Genomic DNA, 26,347 nt, shown 5'->3' on the forward strand with positions numbered 1-26,347 from the left:
TGGCAGTGGTTCGTCCCGTGTACCCCCTTTCTCTTACTTTTGAATCCAAGTCCCCCCTTAAGTCTCTCTACTACATTTTGCTCAGAATTCTATAATAAAACACAACTATAAAAATAAATAAACGGATAAATATATACATATTTTAAACTATAGAGCATATTGATGGAATGATCGAGTGATAACACACATTTTGAAGAATCTCATTTTGTAACTGAATAGATTTATTTCTATAGTTTTGATCATTTCCTCCTGATGTGGGACTAACACTGACTATTTGTATTTTCAGTTCATGTTCAAATCAAGATCATTTCTATCATTTAGTGTGTTTGTGTTTTTGTGTGTTGTTGGTATTATTTAAACTATTCTCTCTGTGTGTGTTTTTGGTTGTTTCTGTTATTTTTATGTATTTCATACTGATCTTATATCATTTTCTTTCATTTAGTGTGTCTTTGTTGGCGTTGCTGGTAATATTAAGTATTTTTCTCTCTTCGTGTGTGTGTGTGTGCGCATTTTTTTTGTGTCATTTTGTGTATTTTGTTGTTGTTTGTTTGTTCTTGTTTATTATTCAGTATATTTTTCTCTTATTTTGTGTGTTTTTATTGTCGTTTTGTCATTTTTAACTAAAAATAAACATTATAAAAACCCATAATTTTTAATGTTTTCATTTCTAAAATTTCCTCTCTCTCTATCAAGTACCCCTTCAGTGCCAGTGTGTACCCCCATTTGAGAAACACTGATTGATCTACTGTGTCCAGATTGGCGTAAATCTATAATCTGTAAGATTAATTTGGCAAAGTAAACGTCTGAGAGTTAAACTTCTGCAAACCAAACATACATAATATTATTAATGCGCACCAATAAGAAACAAATCTTTTCTGTAGCTCATAGAATAACTCATGACAATATTTAGAGAGAATTTAAATAGAAAGTTATAATTACATTTTTTTGGACCCCAAACATACAGTATCTACAAAAATGTGTAATACAGTCCTATTGCATAAATACCAAACATTACAGTTAATTTGATGTGCTCCATATAATAATACACTGAATGTCTGCACACTGAACAAAAATATAAAGTAAAAAAAGAATAAAAGAATGTCTGAGACAAAATATTTGCATTAAATAATATATTTTTGGTTTAATGCAGTTCAGCCCCCGACCCCCAAAATAAAGGTTCAGGAAAGAGGGGACCCCCACTGTATCTGAAAGTGGTTGAACACAAACATGAACATTGAAGAACAGTCATGTGGAGACAGGACCATCTATAAGGGGGAATAAAGGGGGGAGACTTTTGGGGCTTTTGAGCTTTTTTTTAAAAAACCACAGAAATTGGTTAAAAGTTGAAAATGAGGCTAAAAACAGACAGAAAAAGTGGTGAAAAAGGTTCAAAGTGTCAATATTGGTGCAATGAGTTTAAATTTATAAATAATAGGCATGAAATATGGTGAAATGAGGTTAAAATAATAACAATAATGGGTCAACATATGTGACTCAAAAATGGCCTCAAATTGTTCAAAAAAATGTCTTAGTTTCTTAAAGGCATCTGGTGACCCCCTCCCAATGGGTCACGACCCAAAGGTTGAGAACCCCTGGTGTAATGGTTTTCATTTCCTGTCTGCAGTCTTATTTTGTTAATACATCCATTTAATGACTTCTGATAATCACTGTGATGTTATACATGTGTTTGTGTTGATCAAGATCAATAATTATTATTATTACTAGTACAGTGCCCGTCAGAAGTATGTATTCATATAGTGGGAGGAGCTTAAGTAGAGTTGTCAATTACAGTGAAGAAAATAAGTATTTGAACACCCTGCTATTTTGCAAGTTCTCCCACTTAGAAATCATGGAGGGGTCTGGAATTTTCATGGAAGGTGCATGTCCACTGTATGAGAGATAACCTAAAAAGAAAAATCCAGAAATCACAATCTATGATTTTTTAACAATGTATTCGTGTGATACAGCTGAAAATAAGTATTTGAACACCTGTCTATCAGCTAGAATTCTGACCCTCAAAGACCTGTTAGTCCACCTTTAAAAGTCCTCGTCCACTCCACTATTATCCTGAATCAGATGCACCTGTGTGAGGTGGTTAGCTGCATAAAGACACCTGTCCACCCCATACAATCAGTAAGACCCAAACAGTCAGCATGGCTAAGAGCAAAGAGCTGTCCAAAGACACCAGAGACTAAATTGTACAACTCCACAAGGCTGGAAAGGACTACGGAGAAATTGCAAAGCAGCTTGGTGAAAAAAGGTCCACTGTTGGAGCAATCATTAGAAAATGGAAAAAGCTAAACATGACGGACAATCTCAATCGGAGTGGAGCCCCATGCAAGATATCACCTCGTGGGGTCTCAATGATGCTAAGAAAGGTGAGGAATCAGCCCAGGACTACACGGCAGGACATGGTCAATGACCTGAAAAGAGCTGGGACCACTGTTTCCATGGTCACTGTTGGTAATACACTAAGACGTCATGGTTTGAAATCATGCATGGCACGGAAGGTTCCCCTGCTTAAACCAGCACATGTTAAGGCCCGTCTTAAGTTTGCCAATGACCATTTGGATGATCCAGAGGAGTCATGGGAGAAAGTTTTGTGGTCAGATGAGACCAAGATGGACCTTTTTGGTCATAATTCCACTATGCGTGTTTGGAGGAAGAAGAATGATGCGTACCATCCCAAGAACACCATCCCTACTGTGAAGCATGGGGGTGGTAGCATCATGCTTTGGGGGTGTTTTTCTGCTCATGGGACAGGACGACTGTACTGTATTAAGGAGAGGATGACTGCAGCCATGTATTTTGAGATATTGGCCAAAAACCTCCTTCCCTCAGTCAGATCATTGAAGATGAGTCGTGGCTGGATCTTCCAACATGACAATGACCCAAAGCACACAGCCAGGAAAACCAAGGAGTGGCTTCGTAAGAAGCATATCAAGGTTCTGGAGTGGCCTAGCCAGTCTCCAGACCTAAATCCAATTGAAAATCTTTGGAGGGAGCTGAAAGTCCGTGTTACTCAGCGACAGCCCAGAAAGCTGACTGATCTAGAGAAGATCTGTGTGGAGGAGTGGGCCAAAATCCCTCCTGCAGTCTGTGCAAACCTGGTGAAGAACTACAGGAAACGTTTGACCTCTGTAATTGCAAACAAAGGCTACTCTACCAAATATTAACGTTGGTGTTCAAATACTTATTTTCAGCTGTATCACACGAATAAATTGTTAAAAAATCATAGATTGTGATTTCTGGATTTTTCTTTTTAGGTTATCTCTCATACAGTGGACATGCACCTTCCATGAAAATTCCAGACCCCTCCATAATTTCTAAGTGGGAGAACTTGCAAAATAGCAGGGTGTTCAAATACTTATTTTCTTCACTGTATGTCCAAATGAGTATGTGTTATAAGGTTGTATGTACAGTACATAGAGGTGTACATACTGTACTGTACTCTGTTGTGTTATAAAGGGTTTATTTGTGGGTGTAAAATAAAATAGTGTGCGATTTATGTGGTGAGACATGAACATGATAAAATGATAAATACAGTGTGTTTGTTGTTAAAAAGTATCTATTGATTATTTCCCACTGATAATCTTTCCCTATAGTTGTGTGTCTAATAGTGTGTATATTTCTGTTTCCTGCACTTGATCTTGGTTTGTTGAGTTATAATACATTTAATTCATCAATTTTTCAGGTTATTTTGTCCTTGTGGATGTTAATCATCAGTTTGTCTAAAGGTTTACTCAGACACTCCAAATTAAACTTAATTGAAAGAATCACTCAAAATCTCGTCACATTTTCTTTGAACACTTTATTGTGAAAGGCTCTCAAACATTTTTGTGAGAAGTGTTAAAAATGTGAAGAAGTGCTTGATGTTGAGGAGGTCTCACATCTCTGAGTAGAAACTTTTATTTCCTCTAACAAAGACGATGTTAGTAATGATGTTGGGGGGGGGTGACTTATGATCATGAAAGCCAAAATAACTGATCTGAGGGTCACATGATCAACATTCATTAACACAAAAACAACAAAGGGGTTGGTGGGTTTTGTGTCATTGTTTTGGTGATTTTGTGTGTTATAAACTATTTTATATTTTTTTTGTCTGTAATTTTCCAGATTTCTAGAAGTTATTTTGTGCTTTAACTTTGGGGGCCATACAACATTAGAGCGAGGGCTGCGTGGGGCCCCCAGGCCCCTATGTCCTGGTGATCCCTCCCCATCAGCTGCTTATTTTCAGTTTAATTCTAAAAGCTTGTATTTGTTCCAAAGTAGTGAAATATATACACTATACAGCACCTAAAAACACACTTTACTGTAACAATGTGACTCTGAAATATTGATATTTCTCCACAGAATAGAGGGTTTTATTTCTTTGTGGTCCTGTTTTAACTCATCAGTCCCTGTTTATTTTCTTGTGTAATATTTAAATGTTCTACTTAGTGTGATTAATGACGTCACTACTGTAACCTCTAAATATATCATATATTCACTTTCTGGTCTCCATCACTCAGTAAAAGCTCTTGGTTCTGAAATTCCTTTTCCTCATTTTTCTGCCACTAACGATGGTAGAATCTCATTGGTCAGCAGCTCGTTTAGATGGAAATCCATTCATGAGCTGCTTTGATTATTTATGGAAGAATGTGGGCGTGTCCAGGGCAGGACAGGAAGTGAATTCATCTGTGTAACCTTTTAGCGAGGCTGTGGTTTATAAAGAGTAAAGTGTGTGTAGGTGAGATCAGCACGGTTTGATATATATTTTAATGATGAATGATTAACATTAATCACATCAATATGAAGGTTTTCACTACAGTGATAACGTAAGCTCAGATGCTGAGGTTTTTTCTTCCGTCTTCATCATTTCAGTGATATATATGTTCACCAATCAGAAATGCTGAGAATCACCTTCCTGGGCTGCTGACCAATCAGAGATGGTTACAGGACACATGCTCAGTTGAGTGCGCTAACAAAAGCTACACTAGGGTCCTATAAAATTCACGCTAACAGAATCACGTAATCGACCAATGAAAACAGAATCTACCGTTGAACGTAGAAATGGACAGAACCAGGTTGAAACGCTGTCACTGTGAGAAAAAGGAGCTTTTTGTGGGGAAATGTTTGGGGGATCGTTTATTATGGTGCACCCCCGCCCCTAACCCCCCCATCCTGGCTGCTTCAAACACACTAAACACCGTCTAACCTGGTAATAAACTCCACTAATCATCAGTGACTCCTAAACCAGAGCCACCAGTGCCTGTTTAACTTTAACGTGTCTATGAAACTCAGTCTGTTTCTCATGTAGCGCTGCTGTGCTCTGTGAAAACATGAGTCAGCATTAATCATCTTCACCTGCTCAGAGCGTTCTAACATCTCATCAGATCTACAGAACATCTGTGGATAAAGTTGTTCTGTTGTTGTGGACGAGATCATCAATACCAGTGATTGTAGAGTCTGAGACATCATAGATTATTGATCACTTCTGATACTGTGAATATTCTGACCCCTAGTGGTGAAATAACTGATGTATCCTTGTATCTATTTAGTTTTGTTTAATCAGGATCATTTAAATTAAGTTAATTTAAACTAAATTTATCAAAACTTAATCAATAAACCTGATCAGATCCAGTAAACCATTGATCCCTGAGAGGAAATATGGTGACATTAATGCTGTTCTCATACATCTTTATATGATATATAAATAATCTTACTTTATTTTTGACATACTTTTTTGTTTAATTATGAGTTTTTTATTTATTAGTATTTATTTTGTTTCCTCACAGGAGTTAAAAACTAATATTTTAAGAAAAAATTTATACATTTTTCTAAAAAACTGATGCGTAAAACACTGAATTTGGAAAAAAATGCAATGCATATGCATTTAAATATATAAAATATTTTTTGAAAATCGTAAATCAAATCTCAATCGTAATATCTGTATCGCAATTAGGTTTTTTGTCAAAATCGTGCAGCCGTAGTGTATTTACAGATTTTTGGTGCACGCACACATTAACATTCAACTCAATATTTTATAGTTTATATATAATAATAAATGAGGCCCCTGGTCACCTGGGACACAGTAAATACACAGTGTATCAAACTCTTTTTAGTTCAAACACAGAGCAGTTTAATCTCAAAGTGTGCCACAGATTATAGGAGGTAAAACCCTAGTTTACACTCCAATAATAGTATTTAAAGTATGTCAGACACTGACAATATCCAACAATAAGTGACAGATATCAGTCCCTGCAGGAGCTTAATTTTCTTTGATTTTGTGACCAATTTCTATTTAATTTGGGAAAATTTTAGGGAATGATTTGAAGAAAATTGTAGGATTTTGGAAAAATGTAGAGTACTTACAAGGATTTGAGCTTAAAAATGAAAACATGCGCAGTTTCATAGAATTTGTATTGAGAATTAGTTGGTGATTTACACAATGAGTCAGGTTTTCTCTGTCATTTTTACTTTCACCTGCAGGCTGAATTAGGAGCTTTGAAGGGCCGGATTTGGCCCCCGTGCCTCGAGTTTGACACGTGACCTGTGGTGTAAGCGTGTAAACACACTGAGAGACTGTTTTAAAGTGTTTAAACAACATAAAAATCACTTACTACTGTTGCTTCTTTTAATATTTCAACCAAATATAACCAGATGAAATATGTATGACTTACTCAGATGTTGAATGATGTGATCGATGGTGGCTTTAAACAGAGAGTTCATGGCGTCTGGATTCATCCTCAGCATTCCTTGAGACGACCACTTCACAAAGTCCACACTGTAGAAAATAGAAGAGAAGAACAGTCACACACATAGATCTATAGGTGAGAGTGACATCACAGACATTAACGCCGTAAGCGTTAGGGGGTTCCTAAACTGTTCACTGTCCTGTACCCCTTCAGACCTTTAACCTGAACCCATGTACCTCATACTGCTGAACACTTAAAAACATAATAATGTAATATAATATACAATGTAGCCCTACAGTGACTATAATCATCTGTAAACACACAAGAAAACATCTTATTCAGAATTATCACTTGATTTATTTCCTGTGAGATAAAACAATCTCTCTTAATCACCTTTAAAGGGGGGCATCATGTTTTTTTCTGGCACATAGTAAAATTCTATAGCATACTCAAATAACTATGTTACCCCAAATATAAAAAAGAACTCAGTTTCCCTCTGTAACATGTTCATGGCGCTTTGATTTTGCCTCTGCCTCTTTAAGAAACTCCTTGCCTGTCTGACACGCCCATAAACACACCGCCTTCAGCACGTCATCCCAACACGCATGGACGCTGTTTACTTCTGTTTTTCCGTGCGCTGTATTTGGATACTTTCTACATTTTTTTAATCTTTATTTTGAACAATGGCAACGCAGGATATCTCTCTCAGGTGTTGCTAATTGCAACTGCAGCTGTTTTAACAGACGTGTGTCCTGGACGCGGCGGGAGGGGAGCGAGTTTTACTATTTATTTTTCAATCTGTACATAAATGAGTACAGACAACATACTGTACGCCAGGGGTTTCTTACAAAAGTATTTAAGTAAATTAAAAGCTAATTCTGCAGAGGTGGGTGCTGTGGGTTGAACTGAGGTGGAGAACATAGGAAGGGGGAGGGGCCTTGTCCCCGTGAGCAAAACAGCAGGAAAATAGCTGCTGGCTAGATACGTAAATCACTGTGAGCAACACTGGAGGGGTGAGAGGATGAACAGAACTCTGTAATGTTTGGATTCATTTGAGAATGTTTTATATTTTATTTTCATGTTTGTCAAAGCTGAAAATCCACTTTCACACAAGTGCATGGTGGTAAAGGACATCAAGCATGTTTAGCTAGCTCAAAGCAGTGTAGCTCTCGTCATTTTTGATGAGATAGTTTCTCAGTCACCACTAGAGGGCAGTCTGACAGAGGCGAATGTGTGAGTTTATACCCGTCTCTGAGTTGCACTATTTCCCGTCACCGCAAACCAGGTTTGATGAATTGCATCGCGTCAACTGCATTAATTTATTTACATTTCCTCCTCCCATTTTTTTGCTCCCCTTCTGTGATCCGCCTACTTTACATATTCATCAGAGGGCAAACGCGCTAAATGCATTGTGGGTGCATTGTGACGCGCTGAACACGTGCAGTACTGATTCCCTGAGATTTGTACCCCTTAGAGTGACGTTTGCACACGTTTTAATACCCCTAAACCTTGGCCGCATTCTCAATTTTAAAATTTCAGTCTTATGCTATTTTTCACCATTTGTTCTAAGAACCCCAACAACATAGTATTTATGTTTATTTATGTCTATAGACGCAGACGTCACTTTATTACCATAGCGATTGTTTTTTGCTAGCCACACACACTTGTTATCGTTTTCAACCAAAAAACTGGATATTACAGAAAAACATGGATATTTAAGGGGCTCTTGTGATTGTGAGTCCGACAGACGCTGCTACAGGGTGTGTTTGTGTGTGTGTGTGTGTGTGGCAGTAGCAGCGGAGTCAGTCAGCTGTTTCAAACACTCACCAGAGCTTCTACGTCACTTACTTGTCACCTTTGCGTATTCTGACCACAGAACTAGTCCATTTAAGACGATAGTCCACTATTTTGTCCAACCGCTGCGTCGCATTGTGTCACAAACACGTCAGGTCATGTCAAAGAAGATACGAGGCGATATAACGAATACTAAAAATGGAACTGATTGTGGGCAATCACACTGCGCTTCAGATTATCTATATACTGAATGTAAATATATTATCTAGTCATTAAGGGATGTTGATCAGTCCTTTTTATTAACCCTAACCCCTCCCTGGGTGCTACACCGTGGCTGCCCACTGCTCCTCAAGGAGGAGTTAAATTCAGAGAACACATTTAGTGTATGTAGCTTTACATATATGACTATAAAGTATAAAGTATAATATATAATCTATATTAAGTGTTTGTTTTAGCTATGAGGTAGTTTGAGAGGGAGGAGCTCACATTCTATAGGGTAGAAGGAGCCAGGATTGTCGGGAGGAGAAGTTTCCACGATGTGACGTCACAACGCAAGAAAAATCCAACTGTTCCGTTTGGAGCTGATTTTTTTTTTTTTACAAAATGTGTAATAACAAGGGAGGGAGGAAACATAACTTTTTCTACTTTGTCCCTCTGAATGAGGCTAAAGAATGTATATCACTGTAACTAAACCATTAGAAAGTCAATTTTCATAATACTGCCCTTTCAAATTAAAACAAGTTCTGATGAACTATGGCCGGGGCTGTGGAACGTCTCCGCGCCGAATAACACATACCACGTTCCCGAGAATTCATTCAAATGACTCGGTTCCACCGAGGAAAAAAATGTCTCAGAGAGGCTCTAGACATCTGCTCATAGAATATCCATGTCAGATTACAGCCAGAGTCAACGAGCAATAACGGAGGAGTAGTTATTTGTAAAATAAGGTCCCCGGGGGCCCCCTGGCATGGGGGGTAACGGGCCCCATTTATATATTGGCATGTGCCAATGATTCAGTACTACCAACACATCCATAGATTATAGCGACCAAATTTTAGCCTGATCCATTAATGAATAACAGAGGAGTAGTGATTTTAACTAGTGTACACAACAATAAAAAGAAGAACAAAGTGAGGGTGCTTTGAGTCCCTTAGCCCGGCCTAAAAACTGCATCCTATATGTCGGAAAATTAGGACTGTAATCAACCAAGGAAATGGTTGGTCAACCAAGACTATGGCACACGTAACGATAAGTCGAAAAAAAAAAAAAAAAAAAAGGAGAATGAATGAGCAGGTGCAGAGGAGGACGAGGAGAAAGAAAAAGTTAGTGTTTTGTGGCGCTGATTTGTTTTTAAACACAGACCATTTATGATATGAACCTTATTCAAGCTTTGACCAGAACCTGACAAAGCAAAAGTGAAACCTACAGGTCTGACAGACATTATGTATTTATATCAGAGCCTGACCTGAAACCCACAATTAAAAACTATGATTTTTTCATACAAATGACATATTTACGTTAGTTTTAGTGGTAAGCCTGCTTTTATTAATAAACTGTTGTCAACATCAGGTCAGTGCACGGGGAAACAAACACACGTCAAACACAGGTGTGCAGTGTGCCCCGCGGCGCAAGAGACAGCAGTGGATCTATTTACATCATCCATGTATCAAATATAAGGATAATCCATGTTCTTGTGCAACAGTGGATGCTTGTGCTTCAAGCCTGTCTTAATTTGTTCCCTCTCTGCTTTGATCTGCTCTGAGGACAGTACACTGCAGCACAGCACTCACTCACACAAAGCTGTTGCTGGACATAAAATCATGTTTATGCATTAAACACATTATATTGATATTTGATCCTTATCACCTAAATAAGCGCATTGCATTTTTTTTTTAAACGGTATTGAAACTAATATCATTGCTGGTCGACCAATGAAAATCTTGGTCGACCACGACGGCATCGACCAATTAGTCGACTAAACGACCAACGTTGGCAGCCCTACAGTAAATACAGCACTTGGACTGTAACACTGCAAAAGGAATCTGGTGACAAATATTTTAAAAGCTGAAAAAAACCACAGACTGCATGAGAACAGGAGCAGGACCATAAAGCTGATGGTGGAGACCAGGTGGAGTAAATCCTAAACATTTCTGTCCTGGTCCAGGACCTGAGGAGGGGAAAGTGCTGTAGCAGGATGTGCTCTGTGTATTTTAGTCCCACTAATAATAACCACACCCTGTGGCCTCTGATGGATTCTCTAATGAATCCTGATCCAATCAATAGTTCCATTTGCAAGAATCCCGTGTGTGTCATTCTAAGGTCGAATGGGTTCGCCGCAAACTTTTCCAATACATAGTGTAAGACTGACTTCCTGTTTGTCCTCAGAAGAGCCTGATGGTCACAGAGGGCTCAGGTTTCAGCCACATAAAGATCTTTTAATGTGTCTCAGTGTGGCTTTAGGAAAGTCCACACAGACATGAGACGAGGCCATTAAAACCTAGACGCCACGAGGTCCCACACCCTTTATAACCCCCTCCCCCCAATGACAGCAGTGATAAATAAAGTCACAGTGCTCTGACTCAGCTGTTTAGGGATACATGCATTTCACTGAGTTAATCTATACGGTGTATGTAGGATGGAACTATAAAATATGTTGTAATTAGCCGTGTGAATAAATTAAAAATCATAACTGAGTTCCAAAATCTTGCAGTAAATAATTATGATTAATCACATCTTGTGAATTTGTAAAGGACACACTAAAATAAGAAGTTTATTCAGTTACATCTTTTAAAATAAAATGTGTATTCATTGTATTTTTTTTTCACAAAGAAAAACAGTAAAAATTGTTGAGTGTGAACCATTCAGACTTTGTTATTGGTTAGTCTGTTATTACCAAAAATATTACTGATTTAAAAATAACAAAGACTGGCCATTATAATAAAGAATGTAACTTATTCAGCAGGATTAGTAAATTCCAGTAAGAATATGAGAGAAGTGCAGAAAAAATGTTGAAAATTGAAATGTGTTCAGACACAAACTGTTGCTCTTTTACATTCAGTTGCTGAGGCACAGCAGTCTGTGCACATTACTGCACTACTTAAATTCTATTACTACTAGTATCATTATTATTATCAATAACAATAAAGGTAATGACAGTATTATCCCAGTGTCCCCAGTGCTGCTCACAGGCTTCTGTAGATTAACTCCCAGTCAAAGCAAATGTTTGCAGACTCAGTCCACAGAGGTAAGCTCCAGACTCACATACCCAAAACAAATTTAAATTTTATAAACTTCCTACATGACCTACATGGCAATTTTTTGTTCAGATTGAAGTTGGACCCTTAGTGGTTACAGATGATGTGAAATTTTGGAAATATACCGTATGATATCAAGTGACAAAAATAGTGGTTAAGGAAGCTGGCCTTGTAATCAGAGGGTTCCCGGTTCAAACCTCACCTGGGCCATCACTGTGGGATGTTGAGCAAGACCCTCAACCCTGAACTGCTCCCCAGGGATGGGTTAAAATGACAAATTTCAATATATGTGCAACAACATTTACATGACAATAAAGGCTTAAAAAGCCCAATTTAAATTTAATGTATTTAAAACAAATCATGTTTTAAATACATCAATCTGTAGTCCTCCCCAAAAAACCTAGAGATTTACATCAAATATAAAGTCAGTATGGAAGGTTAAAAAAATGAAATAATCTATCTATAATGCAAAAAAAGGTCTGCCTGCGCGTGTGTGGAGCGAATATCTCCCCGACGCGGTATCTGTTCAACCTGAAACTTTGTCAAATACCCCAAGTGTGTGATGGTACCCAGAAGTTATTGACGGGCAATGGCCGCGGCTGTGTTGAAAGCTAACTGTGAAAAATGCATATTTCTCTCTGGATACAGCATAATAAACGCTGATATTTTCACCACGTGCTATTTTACCAAATGCGCACCTTGGCTGTACATGCTGAATGCACACAGAGCCGTTTAGAGAGAGAGTTACGACAACGAAAACGTTCCCGGAAGTTTCAAATAGTTCCCGCGGGTCCGTTTTTTTTTTCTCTACGCAAGCATTTCAACAACCTGTGAAGGAGTATGTGCATGCGCGCGGCTGATGCGTGTGCGTGTGAGAGAACTCACGGAGGAGATGGAGAGTCTCACACGGCAAAGCAGGTAGAGAGACACACACACACACACACACACATCTCAAACCATTCCCTCACCACACATACAGTATTTTTAATAAAATTATACTAAATGAGTAAAATAAAACACAAACTAAATCATATTTATACAAAAAGTGCACAAAACTACAACAGAAATATACAGAAGGTTCCAAAAATGAAAACTGGAGCTGCCCCCGCCGGCGGGTCCATTGGGGTTGAAGAGGTTAAAGTGACAGCTGTCAGTACTTACAGGGATGCAGTGGTCACATGTTAGCACCACTGACTTTGCACTTCCTCATGGGTCAATAATAAGCCCAGCCCACCTCTCTTAGTCGCTGATCATTCTCCATATTAATATATAGAACACAGTTTATCTGTCTAAATTTGTAAAAGAAAGTTCTTCATTTTTTCTTTTTTTAAAAACAATCAATACAAATATTTTTGAAACAAATTAATGCAGAAAAATTGGTGCTGAAACGTAATGTGATAACACTACAGGTGTGGTTGTAATATCAAACTACAAAAATTAGAGATCAGGCGCAAAACAAACTCACACACAAGGAGAACATGTCAGCAGATACACGCACGCACTCGCACGCACACGCACGCGCACACGCACACGCACACACACACACACACACACACACACACACGAACACACAGATAATCAGAAGATTATCCCGTGTTCTGAGGTTTGCTCAGGGTTAATCTGTCCTGATAATCTGATTCTAAATATTAAACCTGTTCAATATTTCTGATTAAAACTAACTCATGACACCTGATTTGTGACATGTAACAGAATGTAGCCAATCAGGAACCAGCTGACTGAGAAACACGTAATGCTGCATTCAAGAAAACTCGGAACTCTGCAGTTGAAAATTCCTATTTCAAATTCAACTGAGTTCAGCGGCAGCACGTGGAAATATTTCTATCATAGCTGAACGATATGATACTAGATTATTCTTCCTGATTTTACTGAGTAGGACTTCCACCTTCAGGTGGCGTTCAAAGTCACTTTAACCAGTATGAAAATTTCACACCACGGTTATAGTGACCAAAACTATCACGGTTATCGGTATACCGCGGTATTTTTAAAATGTCTTCAAAATGTTGAAAAAACACTGATAAATTGAAATAATTTCACCGAAATTTATAATTAAATAGATTTGTCATATATTAAAGTCCTAACAATAACAACCTGAACAAAACAAAGTTAACAATAATTAAGTATAAAAAAATGTGCAAGATAAAAATTAAATACAGTAAATACAAAGACATCAAAGCTGTGCAACATTAACTATAGTCACAGTAAAAAAAAGTTTGTTTTTTTTTATATAAAAACGGTTCAAAATAAACATTATAGTAACAATAAAAATAAGTAATAATAAAAATCTCAAAACTGCAACAATGCAATAATGACCACAGGTGTAATTTCACATTAAGTAAACTTGAATAAGTTTGTTGACATGTTGTCTCTCTCTGCTGCGTGCGTGTGTGCGTGTGTGTGCGCGTGGGGGGGTGGATCACTTCTAAACACACACACCAGTCTAACACACATGTACGTGTCTAACTTTCACTAAACTTACCTAATGTCAGTAGTTAGGTGTAGACACAGGTGTGGTGTGAGTGAAACTATAGTGATCAGGTGACCTTCACTATGTAGAAACGTCTACGTGATGTAAACACTTAGAAAACAATTATTTGGCGTCCAGGCAAGCAGGCATATATGGACTTGATTTTATATAGAGCTTTATCACCACTGAAACAATCTCAAAGCTCTTTACATATCAGCTCATTCACCCAATCACTCTCACATTCACACACCAGTGGAACAGGACTGACATGCAAGGCACTAGTCGACCACTGGGAGCAACTTAGGGTTCAGTGTCTTGCCCAAGGACACTTCGACACATAGTCAGGTACTGGGATCGAACCCCCAACCTCTCGATCAGAAGACGACCCTCTACCACCTGAGCCACGGTCGCACGCACGTCAGTAAGTGTGTGTGAGTGTTGTATTCTGTCCAGTCACAGCAATGATCTGACTCTATGAACGGGTGTAGTGACACAGACTGTAACCAGACTAAATGATGGTTTGTTATACACTCACAGGCACGCACGCACATAGTGAAGGTCACCTGATCACTATAGCTTCACTCACGCCACACCTGTGTCTACGTGTGACTGATATATTTATGTTTGTTAGGTGTACATCCAGGTGTGGTGTAGGTGTGCAGACACTTTAATGTGTATGTACATTAAAGCGTCTGCAGACGTGTTAACACGTCTACAAACACACATGCAGACGTGACTTGAGCATTGTGCCCGTCTACCCATTCTAAGTCTATGGGAAATGTAGATCAGACGTACAGGCTAGATCGATAGACTGGTGCGCATGAATTTAGAAGCGATCCACCCCCCATAGTGTGTGTGTGTGTGTGTGTGTGTCTTTGTTTGCACTCACTTGCTCTTGCGCAGGGCATGCTCCACACTGTGTCCTCTGAACTTCTTGTAGTAGTCGATGAAGGAGAAGGGCAGGTTGATGTTGAGGGGGTTGCTCCTATCGGGGGCGGCCGCCCTCTTCCGGGACTCAAACGCGATCATCAGGTCCACCCAGGCAGCTGGCCGCTTGATCTTAAACTGGTCAATAAAATCCTGACCAAAAATCCTACACAAGAGCTTCTCGAACTCATAATCAATCCCAATGGATCCGTACGGACCACCTGTGAGAGGAAGGTTCTGTTTGGAAACCAGACGGAAACGCTTTGGAACTTTTGCTCTACAGATACGTACCAGAAGCTTTGTAGAGCTCCTTCAGATGACCTTCAGGGAGACGGATCTGATGCACAGTCAGGTCTACGGTTCCTCCACCACAGTCCACCACTACGTAACGGTCTCCTGCAAAGAAGGCAAAGCTCCAGAAAACTGTGGCACGGAAACCTAAACCTACATTAGTCTAAGCTTATCTTTAGAAACCAAAGTCACTGCGTTGGCTCTGATTATAGACCATCTAATGTTTCTTTTTAACAGTTCTAAATAAATATGTATTTGCTCTAGGTAAAAACTTCTTTGTAACAGTTCTAGGTTAATACTTATTTGTTCTAGGTAAATATTTCTATGTTCTAGGTAAATACTTCTTCATAACAGTTCAAAATAAATATTTCTTTGTTCTAGGTAAATATTCCTTTGTAATAGTTCTACATAAATACTTATATGTTCTAGGTAAATATTTTTTTATAACTGTTCTAGGTAAATACTTCTTTGTTCTAGGTAAATACTTCTTTGTTCTAGGTAAATACTTATTTGTTCTAGGTAAATACTTCTTTGTTCTAGGTAAATACTTCTTTGTTCTAGGTAAATACTTCTTTGTTCTAGGTAAATACTTCTTTGTTCTAGGTAAATACTTCTTTGTTTTAGGTAAATACTTCTTTGTTCTAGGTAAATACTTCTTTGTTCTAGGTAAATACTTCTTTGTTCTAGGTAAATACTTCTTTGTTCTAGGTAAATACGGCCCGCAAGGAGAATAAGTTCATCATTTTGTACATTTGAGTTGTAAACTTGCAATCATTATAAAAAAATCACCATAAGGTTTAGTTTGAGATATATCAGTCACTCCAGATTCATGAAATTAATACTTGGACTTATAAATTTATAGTTTTTGATCACCAATTGTTAACCAGAACTGTCATTTTCTTCTAAAACACTAGAATTTCACCCAAATAACTCCTCAAATTATGTAAAAATTTTGAAGAAAAAAAAAGGTCCACAAATATTAAAACTCCTGTAATATTATCAATATCTTGAGTTACTAATATCTGTGACTTATCTTTGAAAGTACATTATAAACAGATTTAGCAGTTAAAGTATTCACTTCAAAGTGTACGGATACCTGATAGTGTAACTTTTAAAGGTACTGAGCGATGCAGGAAATGACTTTTGTTGTTCATTTCTGAGTGTTTTAGGCATTAAAACTTTGTATAAAAACCAACCTAAATTAAACATCTGGCAACCCAAAAGGTATTAAGAGTAGTGATTTTAGACATACATCCTGTCCTTATAGTTCTATTCTAGTTCTTATAACTCTATGTTGTTTTATTTAAAAATGTGAACAAAGTAACCTGACTGATGATTAGAAAACAAAAACACACGTATCTAAACAAACCATGCATTCACACGTTGGAGGAAGTCAGAGAGAAAAACAGAGAAGTTTGAACATGTTAGTTATGGACAAGCTGCTACGTGCACAAAGTCTGAAAAGTGATGTGATGACCTCACATACAGTATATATTTATATATTCAGTAAAATAGTCAATCCTACCATGAACAGCTCCCTCTGCTGTTTGATAGTAGCTAAAGTTGTTTGAGTAAATGTAATCAAGTACTCAAAAGTACTAAATACTAAAAACTTCCAAATAAAGTTGAAAAGATAGAAAGTCAAAAGTAAGATAAGTACAATACTGAGGTATATAAGAATAATATTCTTCTGTACTGAGAGGATTATGGATCCATTTCAATTTCCCACGACGAGAAATGATCGACTCCCAAAAATCCACTTTTGAAATAAATAAATCACAGCTCCTGCATATTAGGAATTTTAAATACAATCTTACAGTGTGTAGAAGAAGATACATTAACTACAACATCACCTCTAAATTGAGTAAATGTATAAATGTAATAAAGTATCGAATGAAAGCACATCTAACGTGTGTAGTTGTTGTGTTGTTTAGTGAGCCGTGTCACACACTGCCTGCTTAAAGCAAAGGGATAGTTTTCATCTGGAAGGAAGAGAAAAAGAAAGAGAAACAGAGTAAAAGAAGAGAGAAACTCTACCTTCTTCCAGCTCCGACCAAAGCTCCCCTACGACATTTTCCACCAAAAAGGTGCGGCTCTGTCGGTTGCGGCGGACATGCTCCTTAGCTGGTTGTTAGGGGAGAGAGAATGTTGGAGTGAGAGAGTGATGGAGGAGTGAAGCTCTGCTCTGTGAGGAGGTGGTGCTGTGATAGACACATACTGTACATGCATAACCACAGATATACGGCACATAAGATGAACTAGGGATGTAACGATTTATCGTAAGGCAGTTAAAAATTGATTCAAAAGTATCACGGTTGACATCAATGCTATGAAAATTGAATCGCAGTACTATATATTCTTTTTGCATTATTTTATTGCATAATTGTGACCATCACCAGCCCTCCCTAAGGAAGGGTAAGAAACACTTTATTAAAGGGAGAATATAAAAAGAGAAAGCAGTGTTACACCTAGGTGAGGGGGTGGTGGGGTGGAGGGGGAAGAGAGCAGGGAGGAGCGATACAAGGTAGAGAAATGGAAGTTGATTACTGTAAAGTGAGAGTGAGATGTGAAGTTGTAGGTGTGAGGCTTAACTATAATGGTGGTGGCTGTGGACAGAGGGAAGGAGTGAGTGGTAATACCTGAAACAGGTATTTGGGATCAACGTGTCTAAAGTTAAGCCCAGTACAAGTTTTATCCCACAGTCCAAGGCTAGTGCATCGTAGACCGATGTATGTGCAAGAAACCGCCACTGCAAACCCAAGCACTGCCCCGAACCCAAGGACGCAGTCAGATTAGCAGAAAGAGCGGGAGCCAGGAAGCCCAGGCAACCCCCCCCGGCCAGACGCCCCCAAGACACCAAGCTGAGAGGCAGCCACTGCCCCCCACATACACACCCGAGAAAGCACCTCGGAGCCGAGGAACCGGCACACCCCGCCACCGCCCCAACCCCAAGGTCCCCCACCGACTACTTACTATAGAACCAGAATTTAAATTAATAGGCTTCTTCTTTATTTGTGTTATTCCTTTATTTATTTCATTCAAGATTTATTTTTAGTTAAATTGCATTGTTTTGAATAGTTTATCAAGGAATTCTTTTGACAATGAAAAATAAAAGGAAAATAGTACAGTTTTTTCTAGTTTTTTTCCCCAAAAAAATAAAGGAATATTTTTCAGTCATCATTTGTCTACAGTCCCATTTTGGAAAATAAATTGAGAGAGAATCGTATCGTGAACCCAGTATCGTGAATCGAATCGTATCGGGAGTTGAGTGAATCGTTACATCCCTAACATTTACACATCTTACAGCATTGAATGGATGTTCATCCATCTGCATAGACATATTCAGCAAAACAATGTGAGAAGATGTTAAAGTGTGTTAGTAAAGCTGCTTTCATTCAGGTCAGTCATTACATCACTCTAAGAACATCAGAGAGAGAGTTCAACAACACGTTTAGACAGCATCGGTCAGACGTAGGCAACTGGTGGTCCAAAATACATTGACATAATTACTCCAAAAATATTAAAAAAACAAAACAAAAACACATACAATGAGAGAAAATGTTTTATACCATGACATAAAAACCAATAAATGAGAAAGAAAAACTACACAAAAGGACAACAAAAATATTAAAAAATGTGTGCTCTCAACATTAACATGTTAATTTAGTCCAGTCTGTTGACTGACCCATGACCTTTGGTTTTTTGTGAAGACATAGACATAGGCTATGCTACAGGAGGGAGCTAGGCTATGCTACAGGAGAGAGCTAGGCTATGCTACAGGAGGGAGCTAGGCTACGCTACAGGAGAGAGCTAGGCTATGCTACCGGAGAGAGCTAGGCTACGCTACAGGAGGGAGCTAGGTTATACTACAGGAGAGAACGAGGCTACGCTACAGGAGGGAGCAAGGCTACGTTACGTTAGGGAACAAGACTACGCTACGGGAGGGAGCTAGGCTACGCTACAGGAGGGAGCTAGGTTATACTACAGGAGAGAACGAGGCTACGCTACAGGAGGGAGCAAGGCTACGTTACGTTAGGGAACAAGACTACGCTACGGGAGGGAGCTAGGCTATGCTACGGGAGGGAGATAGGCTACACTACAGGAGAGAGCGAGGCTACGCTACAGGAGGGAGCAAGTCTACCCTACGGGAGGGAACAAGACTGCGCTACGGGAGGGAGCTAGGCTATGCTACGGGAGGGAGATAGGCTACGCTACGGGAGAGAGCAAGGCTATGCTACAGGAGAGAGCTAGGCTATGCTACGGGAGAAAGCTAGGCTAGGCTACAGGAGGGAGTAAGGCTACGCTACAGGAGAGAGCAAGGCTATGCTACAGGAGAGAGCTAAGCTATGCTACGGGAGGAAGCTAGGCTACAGGAGGGAGCAAGGATAGGCTACAGGAGGGAGTTAGGCTATACTATGGGAGAGAGCAAGGCTATGCTACAGGAGAGAGCAAGGCTATGCTAAAGGAGAGAGCTAGGCTATGCTACGGGAGGAAGCAAGGCTACGCTACAGGAAGGAGCTATGCTATGCTACGCTACAGGAGAGAGCAAGGCTATGCTACGGGAGGAAGCAAGGCTACGCTACAGGAGGGAGCTAGGCTACGCTACAGTAGGGAGCTAGGCTACGCTACAGTAGGGAGCTAGGCTACGCTGCAGTAGGGAGCTAGGCTACGCTACAGGAGGGAGCTAGGCTACGCTACAGTAGGGAGCTAGGCTACGCTACAGTAGGGAGCTAGGCTACGCTACAGTAGGGAGCTAGGCTACGCTACAGTAGGGAGCTAGGCTACGCTACAGGAGGGAGCTAGGCTACGCTACAGTAGGGAGCTAGGCTACGCTACAGTAGGGAGCTAGGCTACGCTACAGTAGGGAGCTAGGCTACGCTACAGTAGGGAGCTAGGCTACGCTACAATAGGGAGCTAGGCTACGCTACAGTAGGGAGCTAGGCTACGCTACAGTAGGGAGCTAGGCTACGCTACAAGAGGGTTAAAGTTCTGATTGGTCGTTATTTTAATGCTAACATCAATGTTGACATAATCACATGTTTGTGGCCCTGCTGTGATACAGGTTATTATCTCTGGTGTAGAATCTCATCATTGTTGTTACTATTGGCAGCAAATGATTTCTAATACATTAAAAAATGACTAAATGTAAATAATTGAAACAGATTACACAATACTCTACACTGTAACACACACAACTCTACAAGTACCAAGTTATTATAAATTAAGAACCAAACCAAGCATGTAAACATCTACACCTTCCACATAAAAACTCTTATTTATGAAATTAGAGTAAATTTATTAACAAATTTATAAACCATAAGGATTTAGTTTGATGAACATATAAAGAAAGTGTGTGTGTGTGTGTTACCTTGGTTCATTCCACTGCCCACGTTGTCTGTGGGGCTGAGTCCGTTCTGATTGGTCGGGGTCCCCAGGTCCACCATCTGATGGAGGCGGAGCTTACGGCAGTAGATGGAGGCTGCCTCTGGTTCCAGGGCGATGATGAGCTGCTCTGGGTTCTCACGACACACCAAACCAGACTAGGAGCAGAACCACAGAGACACTTTATTATTATTATTATTATTATTATTATTATTATTATTATTATTATTATTATTATTATTATTATTATCATCTCTGATAGAATGGACTGAGGAGATGTTTTAACTGCTGAATACATGTTGGTAGAAAGAGAGAGAACATCTGAATTAAACATTGTGTTAACTTATGGATATTTAAAAAGGTTTCAATCATAAATACTGAATATCTTTGTTAAATCAGACTCAGACTAAAGCCTGAATGGACCAACAATAACAGTCTGAGAATCATCCAAACACTAATCAAACGTGATGTAACTAAAACTTTCTGTAGGTTTGAGTAACTGTGAGATAAACCGGATTAACTTAAACAATTTACATTAAACTTCTCAGATCCAGGGACTCATCACAGAGGATAAAGTTTTTAAGGACCTCCTTCATAAATTAAACACATTTTTTAACATTTACACTGAAATATTTAACATCTTTGGAGAAAAAATGAACTTAAAGATAATCTGGACTAGTCTATAGAATATATAATGTGTTTAATGTGTCACCAATAAACAAAATATGAGCACATTTATTAACTGTTATCCATCAATACATTCATCATCACACTTCACAGAGATCATTTAGTGGACATGACAACTATGTTTTAATGCATTGGTTGACATATGGACTGTTTAGGACACTGTAATAACTATAACTATATGAAAACTTCACAGACCCCTAAGCTCTGGTTTGAGGACCTCTGTTATCGTCTTCACTGGATGTATTATCAACTGCAGCCTTACTTTTAGAATGTTTTAAATGTGTGTGTGGTTGTTTAGTATGTTTTATTTAATAATGTACATTACAGGTCAATAAATATGACTTAAAAACCAATGGAATCAATAACCTTCTGTGCTCAACAGCAGATGTGTGTGTCTGAGAGCAGGACAGAAACAGAACACAAAAGGAAAGTGATAAAGGCCGATGTGATTGGATAAAGGAGACAGTGGGTGTGGTTAGTGCTGTTTCCACCATCTGCAGCCAATCAAATGAGACCAAGTCCTGATGCTGAGTCACTGCAGACATCCTGCTCTCATCCATCTCATCCATCCTCTGTGTGTCCGACACCAGCCTTAACACCAGCGACACAAATACCACCGAGGAAGACGTCCTCACCGGAACGTTCTTATCTATAACGTGTTTATTTCCCTTGCTCGTATTTGCTGCAGGATGAAAGTAAAAAATAATGAAGGATTCCTACAGCTTTAGTCAAATTAAATAAAAGACTTTCTAAGAGTTTTTGATGTCGTTTGAAATTAAATTTAAGACCAACTTCACAACAAGGGGAGAAAAAAACACCACATCAATTACATAGGGTTAGGGTACATCATTTCCAATGTCTAGTACCCCTAAGGTAAACACACAAAAATACACAAAATGAAAGGAAAATATTCAGAATAACAGACTAAAATAATCAAAATCACTCTAAAAACACACAAAATTAGTAAAAAAAAAATAGCCAGAAATCTATGAAACAACAACAAAATCGCGACTGTGCAACGCTATGGTAAATTATAAAAACAATTTAAAGACAAATGTTATTTTCAAATGTGAGACTAATTACAATCATAAAATCAGACTTATTATGTGTTAAAATGTAAGACTTTTTAAACACTGATTTAAGACATTTTAATGACAATTAAGGCCTTATTTTTAGATTCATGAATTGAATGCCTTTTAAGACTTTTTAAGGATCCGTGGGAACCATGTGAAAAGAATGTTGGGATAAAAAGATGATTAATGTGTTATTAAAGACACAGCAGCTTCAGGCATGTCTGTGTAGTTTATATAAAGACAATGATTACTGACAGCTGTTTCAGGCTTTATTACAGTCAACAAACTGCTAGAATTATGACACTTCACCAGTTAAACAGGCTCCTGTCAAATTCTCATTCAAATTAAACACAAAATAACACAAGGAAAGCCATAATCCTCTATACGTTGATCAACACAACAGATGACGTTTTTCTAAAAGTTTCAGAGCAAGAACAATACTCAGGTTTCCATAGTAACTCAAATGTTCACACCCTAACACATAAATAAATAAATGAGCATTATAATATGTGCTGTATAAGACTGGCAGTATCGACCAGTATGATATATATATATACATAAGATATATATACTGTATTTTCTTGGCTATTGAACGCACCGCTGTATTGGCCGCATTCCAATAATTTAGCAATTTTCCAAGAAAAATTTGCATAAAGGCCACTCTGTGACATAGGCTGCACCCTATTGGCTGATGAGAGTGTCCTTCAAACGACTTGGCCAATCAGAACGGGCAGGTAGGAGAGCTCATTCTGATCATTTCCTGACGTTCGGAGAATGATCAGGTGACCTCCATCTTACCTTATACGCAGCCTCCCTCATGAACTGCTTAGCAGGCATTTTCCAAATGGCAGGAACCGTGATCACCCATCTCACATCATTGTTGTCAAAGTCTCCACCAGTTTGATCACTGAGCTCCTGTAGAGTGGAGCAGACACCTTTAGCCTTTTCATCACTTTGGTTTGGGTTTGTTTGAATAACAAGTTCTGATGAACTACGGCCTGGCCCGCGGAACGTCTCAGCGCCGAATTTCACGAACCACGTTCCCGAGAAATCAGTGAAATGACGCGGTTCCACCGAGTAAAAAAAGTTCTCAGAGAGGCTCTAGACATCCACTCATAGAACATCCATGTCAGATTACAGCCCGATTGAACGAGCATTAACGGAGGAGTAGTCATTTGATAAATGGGGCCTTGGCATCCCGGTGGCACATACGGAGTAATGAACCCCATTTATATATTGGTATGTGTCAATCATTCGATACCACCAACTGTTGCAATAAATAAATAAATAACAATAATAAATGAGAAAACGACTTTAATGGAAATTGCCGAAAAAAGTGGGTTTAGCCCTCGGACCCCTAATCAAATTGTGCAAGGCATAATCGTAACGTTGAATTACCTTTGAAACAATATATCACACCACTATGTTCTAGGGATGTCACAATTAATCGTAAGGCAGTTAAAAATCGATTCATAGGTATCACGGTTCATATCGATTTTCTGAAAATTGAATGGCAGTACTTTTTTTAAACAGCATATATTTTTCCTTCTTATGTGCAAATGCTGAGGCGGCAGGCGGAATCTGCTACTACTTTCTTTCTGGCTGCCTTCTACTTTTAAACATGTTCATAAATGATTCCTTACCCCTGTAGCACCGAAAGAATATCTGTAATATTACGTGAATATCTGTAAAAGTCACGTTTTTCTATTAGCTCTGTCTGCTAGCATAGCATCTCTTCTTCACTGCTAGAATATCTGCATCCCAACCAAATACTGGGTTACCAGCGCCCTCTGCTGGTCCAAACAAATATCTGACCTAAATACAGTGAAATTACTGTTTTTTTTTTAAAGTCCAATTGTTAAGGCACAAAATAAATTTTCAAATGCACTTTTTGATTGCATTGTTTACTATAGAACCAAAAAAATAAAGGAATATTTTTCTATCATCATTTGTCTACAGTCCCATTTTGTAAAAAAAATCGTGAGAGAATCGTATTGTGAACCCAGTATCGTGAATTGAATCATATCAGGAGTTGAGTGAATCGTTACATCCCTACTATGTTCCCATAAATTTGGAAATCACCGGAAATGGGAGGTGGGCCCCCGGGCCCCATTTAAAAAAAGGGGCCCTGAGCATCTCCTCATATTAATTCAGGACTGAATCGTAACTGAATCATAACATAACATAACCACTAGAGCAGACATGGGTTCGTCTGTGAACGTTCACATTTACAGACCTTAGAGTCACTGTTAGCTTAACAATAAACAGGAAGAGATTGATCACCTTTATAATAAGTGCTGACTAGGCACTGGGAGTGAGGTCCAAGGCCAAGACAGGCTGACTTGATAATAATGTATCATGTTTTTCTGCAGTCAGTGTCTTCTCCTCGTCCTTCTCTCTCTGCTCTGTTTCATGTGTCATGAAGCTGATGATGTCACTTCCTGATCTGTGGTTCACGTCTCAACTAGTCTGGAACACTCTGATGTTCTATCTCTCTGTCCTGTTCTGTTGGTCCTTCTGTCCACTAACCAGTCCACGCAGATGGCTGCCACCTCTGAACCTGGTTCTAACAGAGATTTATTCCTGTTAAAAGGGAGTTGTTTCTTCCCACTGTCACTAAATACTTGTTCATGTAGATCTTGTTGGGTTTTTTCTTTCTTATTATGAATTTTATGTTTTGTTGTAATTTGCGCTGTATAAATAAAGTTGAGTTGAGTTGAATTCATAGAGTATTCATACCAAACATTCTGATCTAATGAGAACTAACGGAGGAGTAGTCATTTGGAAACGGGGCCCCCACACGTACGGGGTAATGGGCCCCATTTATATATTGGTATGTGTCAATGATTCGGTACCACCAACCGTCGTAATATTTGACTCGCAAATAAATGAGAAATCGACTTTGGTTTTTTTTTTTCTTTAGGAGCCCCAAATCAAAAATCAGGCTCTGAGCGTTGATGCGTCCACATCCATAGATTTATAGCTACCAAATATCAGCCTGATACGTTCATGAATAACAGAGGAGTAGTGATTATAACTAGTGTACACTAGAAGAAGAAGTAGAAGAAGAACAAAGTGAGGGCGTTTAGAGTCCGGTAGCCCCGCCAATTAAAACTGGTGAAAACTCATTATTGTGTTTGATGATTGTTGCTGAGCAGATTGTGTAAAAACAGACAAAATATTTGTTACTTTACCTTGAGAGCTTGTTCCTTAAAGAAGGCCAGTGCGTATGCAAAAATATCCAAAGCTTTTACTCGCTTCCCATTGGCTGCATGAAGGTCAGTGTCTATGGACAAGTTCTGAAAAAAAAACACACACATCCTCCAATGAGCAGCAGACCAGACATTAGAGGTCCACCAATATGGGATGTTCAAAGGCCGGTGCCGATACCAATTTAAAAAAAAAAAAAATTCTGCCTATGGCTGATATCTAAAGCTGATATACTTTTTTTTTTTAAAGCGCATTGATTATGAAAGACAATTGAAACACTCATATGATATAAATATAAATGTATATATTAGAAATTAAATTAAATACACTAATAGAACTCATAACATTTATTGAACTTTAAAGATACCCGTACACAACCAAGAAAAACAAAAAGTACAGGATGGGTAATTAGCAGCACGACAACAATATACAATGTGAAAGTAGTGGTTTAAACTAAATACCTGTTTTAGATAGAACCACTCACTCCTTGCACACCATTATACCTAAGCTTCACACTGGTCACCATATACACAACTATAACATCACATCTCACTTTACAATAATCAA

At 38.7% G+C, this 26,347-nt stretch overlaps 1 protein-coding gene across 1 annotated transcript in view; it reads right to left on the reverse strand.

The window, feature by feature from the left end:
• hspa12a (heat shock protein 12A) overlaps positions 1–26,347 on the reverse strand; it is a 69,702-nt gene that overhangs the window by 2,597 nt on the left and 40,758 nt on the right. Inside the window, exons 5-11 of the mRNA XM_028469261.1 lie at positions 25,765–25,869; positions 23,369–23,485; positions 20,797–20,968; positions 17,466–17,552; positions 15,429–15,533; positions 15,100–15,358; positions 6,663–6,766 (exon numbers count right to left, since the gene is read on the reverse strand). Of these exons, the coding sequence (XP_028325062.1) occupies positions 6,663–6,766; positions 15,100–15,358; positions 15,429–15,533; positions 17,466–17,552; positions 20,797–20,968; positions 23,369–23,485; positions 25,765–25,869 (949 nt within the window). The remainder of the gene's footprint in view (positions 1–6,662; positions 6,767–15,099; positions 15,359–15,428; positions 15,534–17,465; positions 17,553–20,796; positions 20,969–23,368; positions 23,486–25,764; positions 25,870–26,347) is intronic.

The sequence above is a fragment of the Gouania willdenowi genome, chromosome 15, assembly GCF_900634775.1.
Source record: "Gouania willdenowi chromosome 15, fGouWil2.1, whole genome shotgun sequence".
Classification (NCBI taxonomy): domain Eukaryota; kingdom Metazoa; phylum Chordata; class Actinopteri; order Blenniiformes; family Gobiesocidae; genus Gouania; species Gouania willdenowi.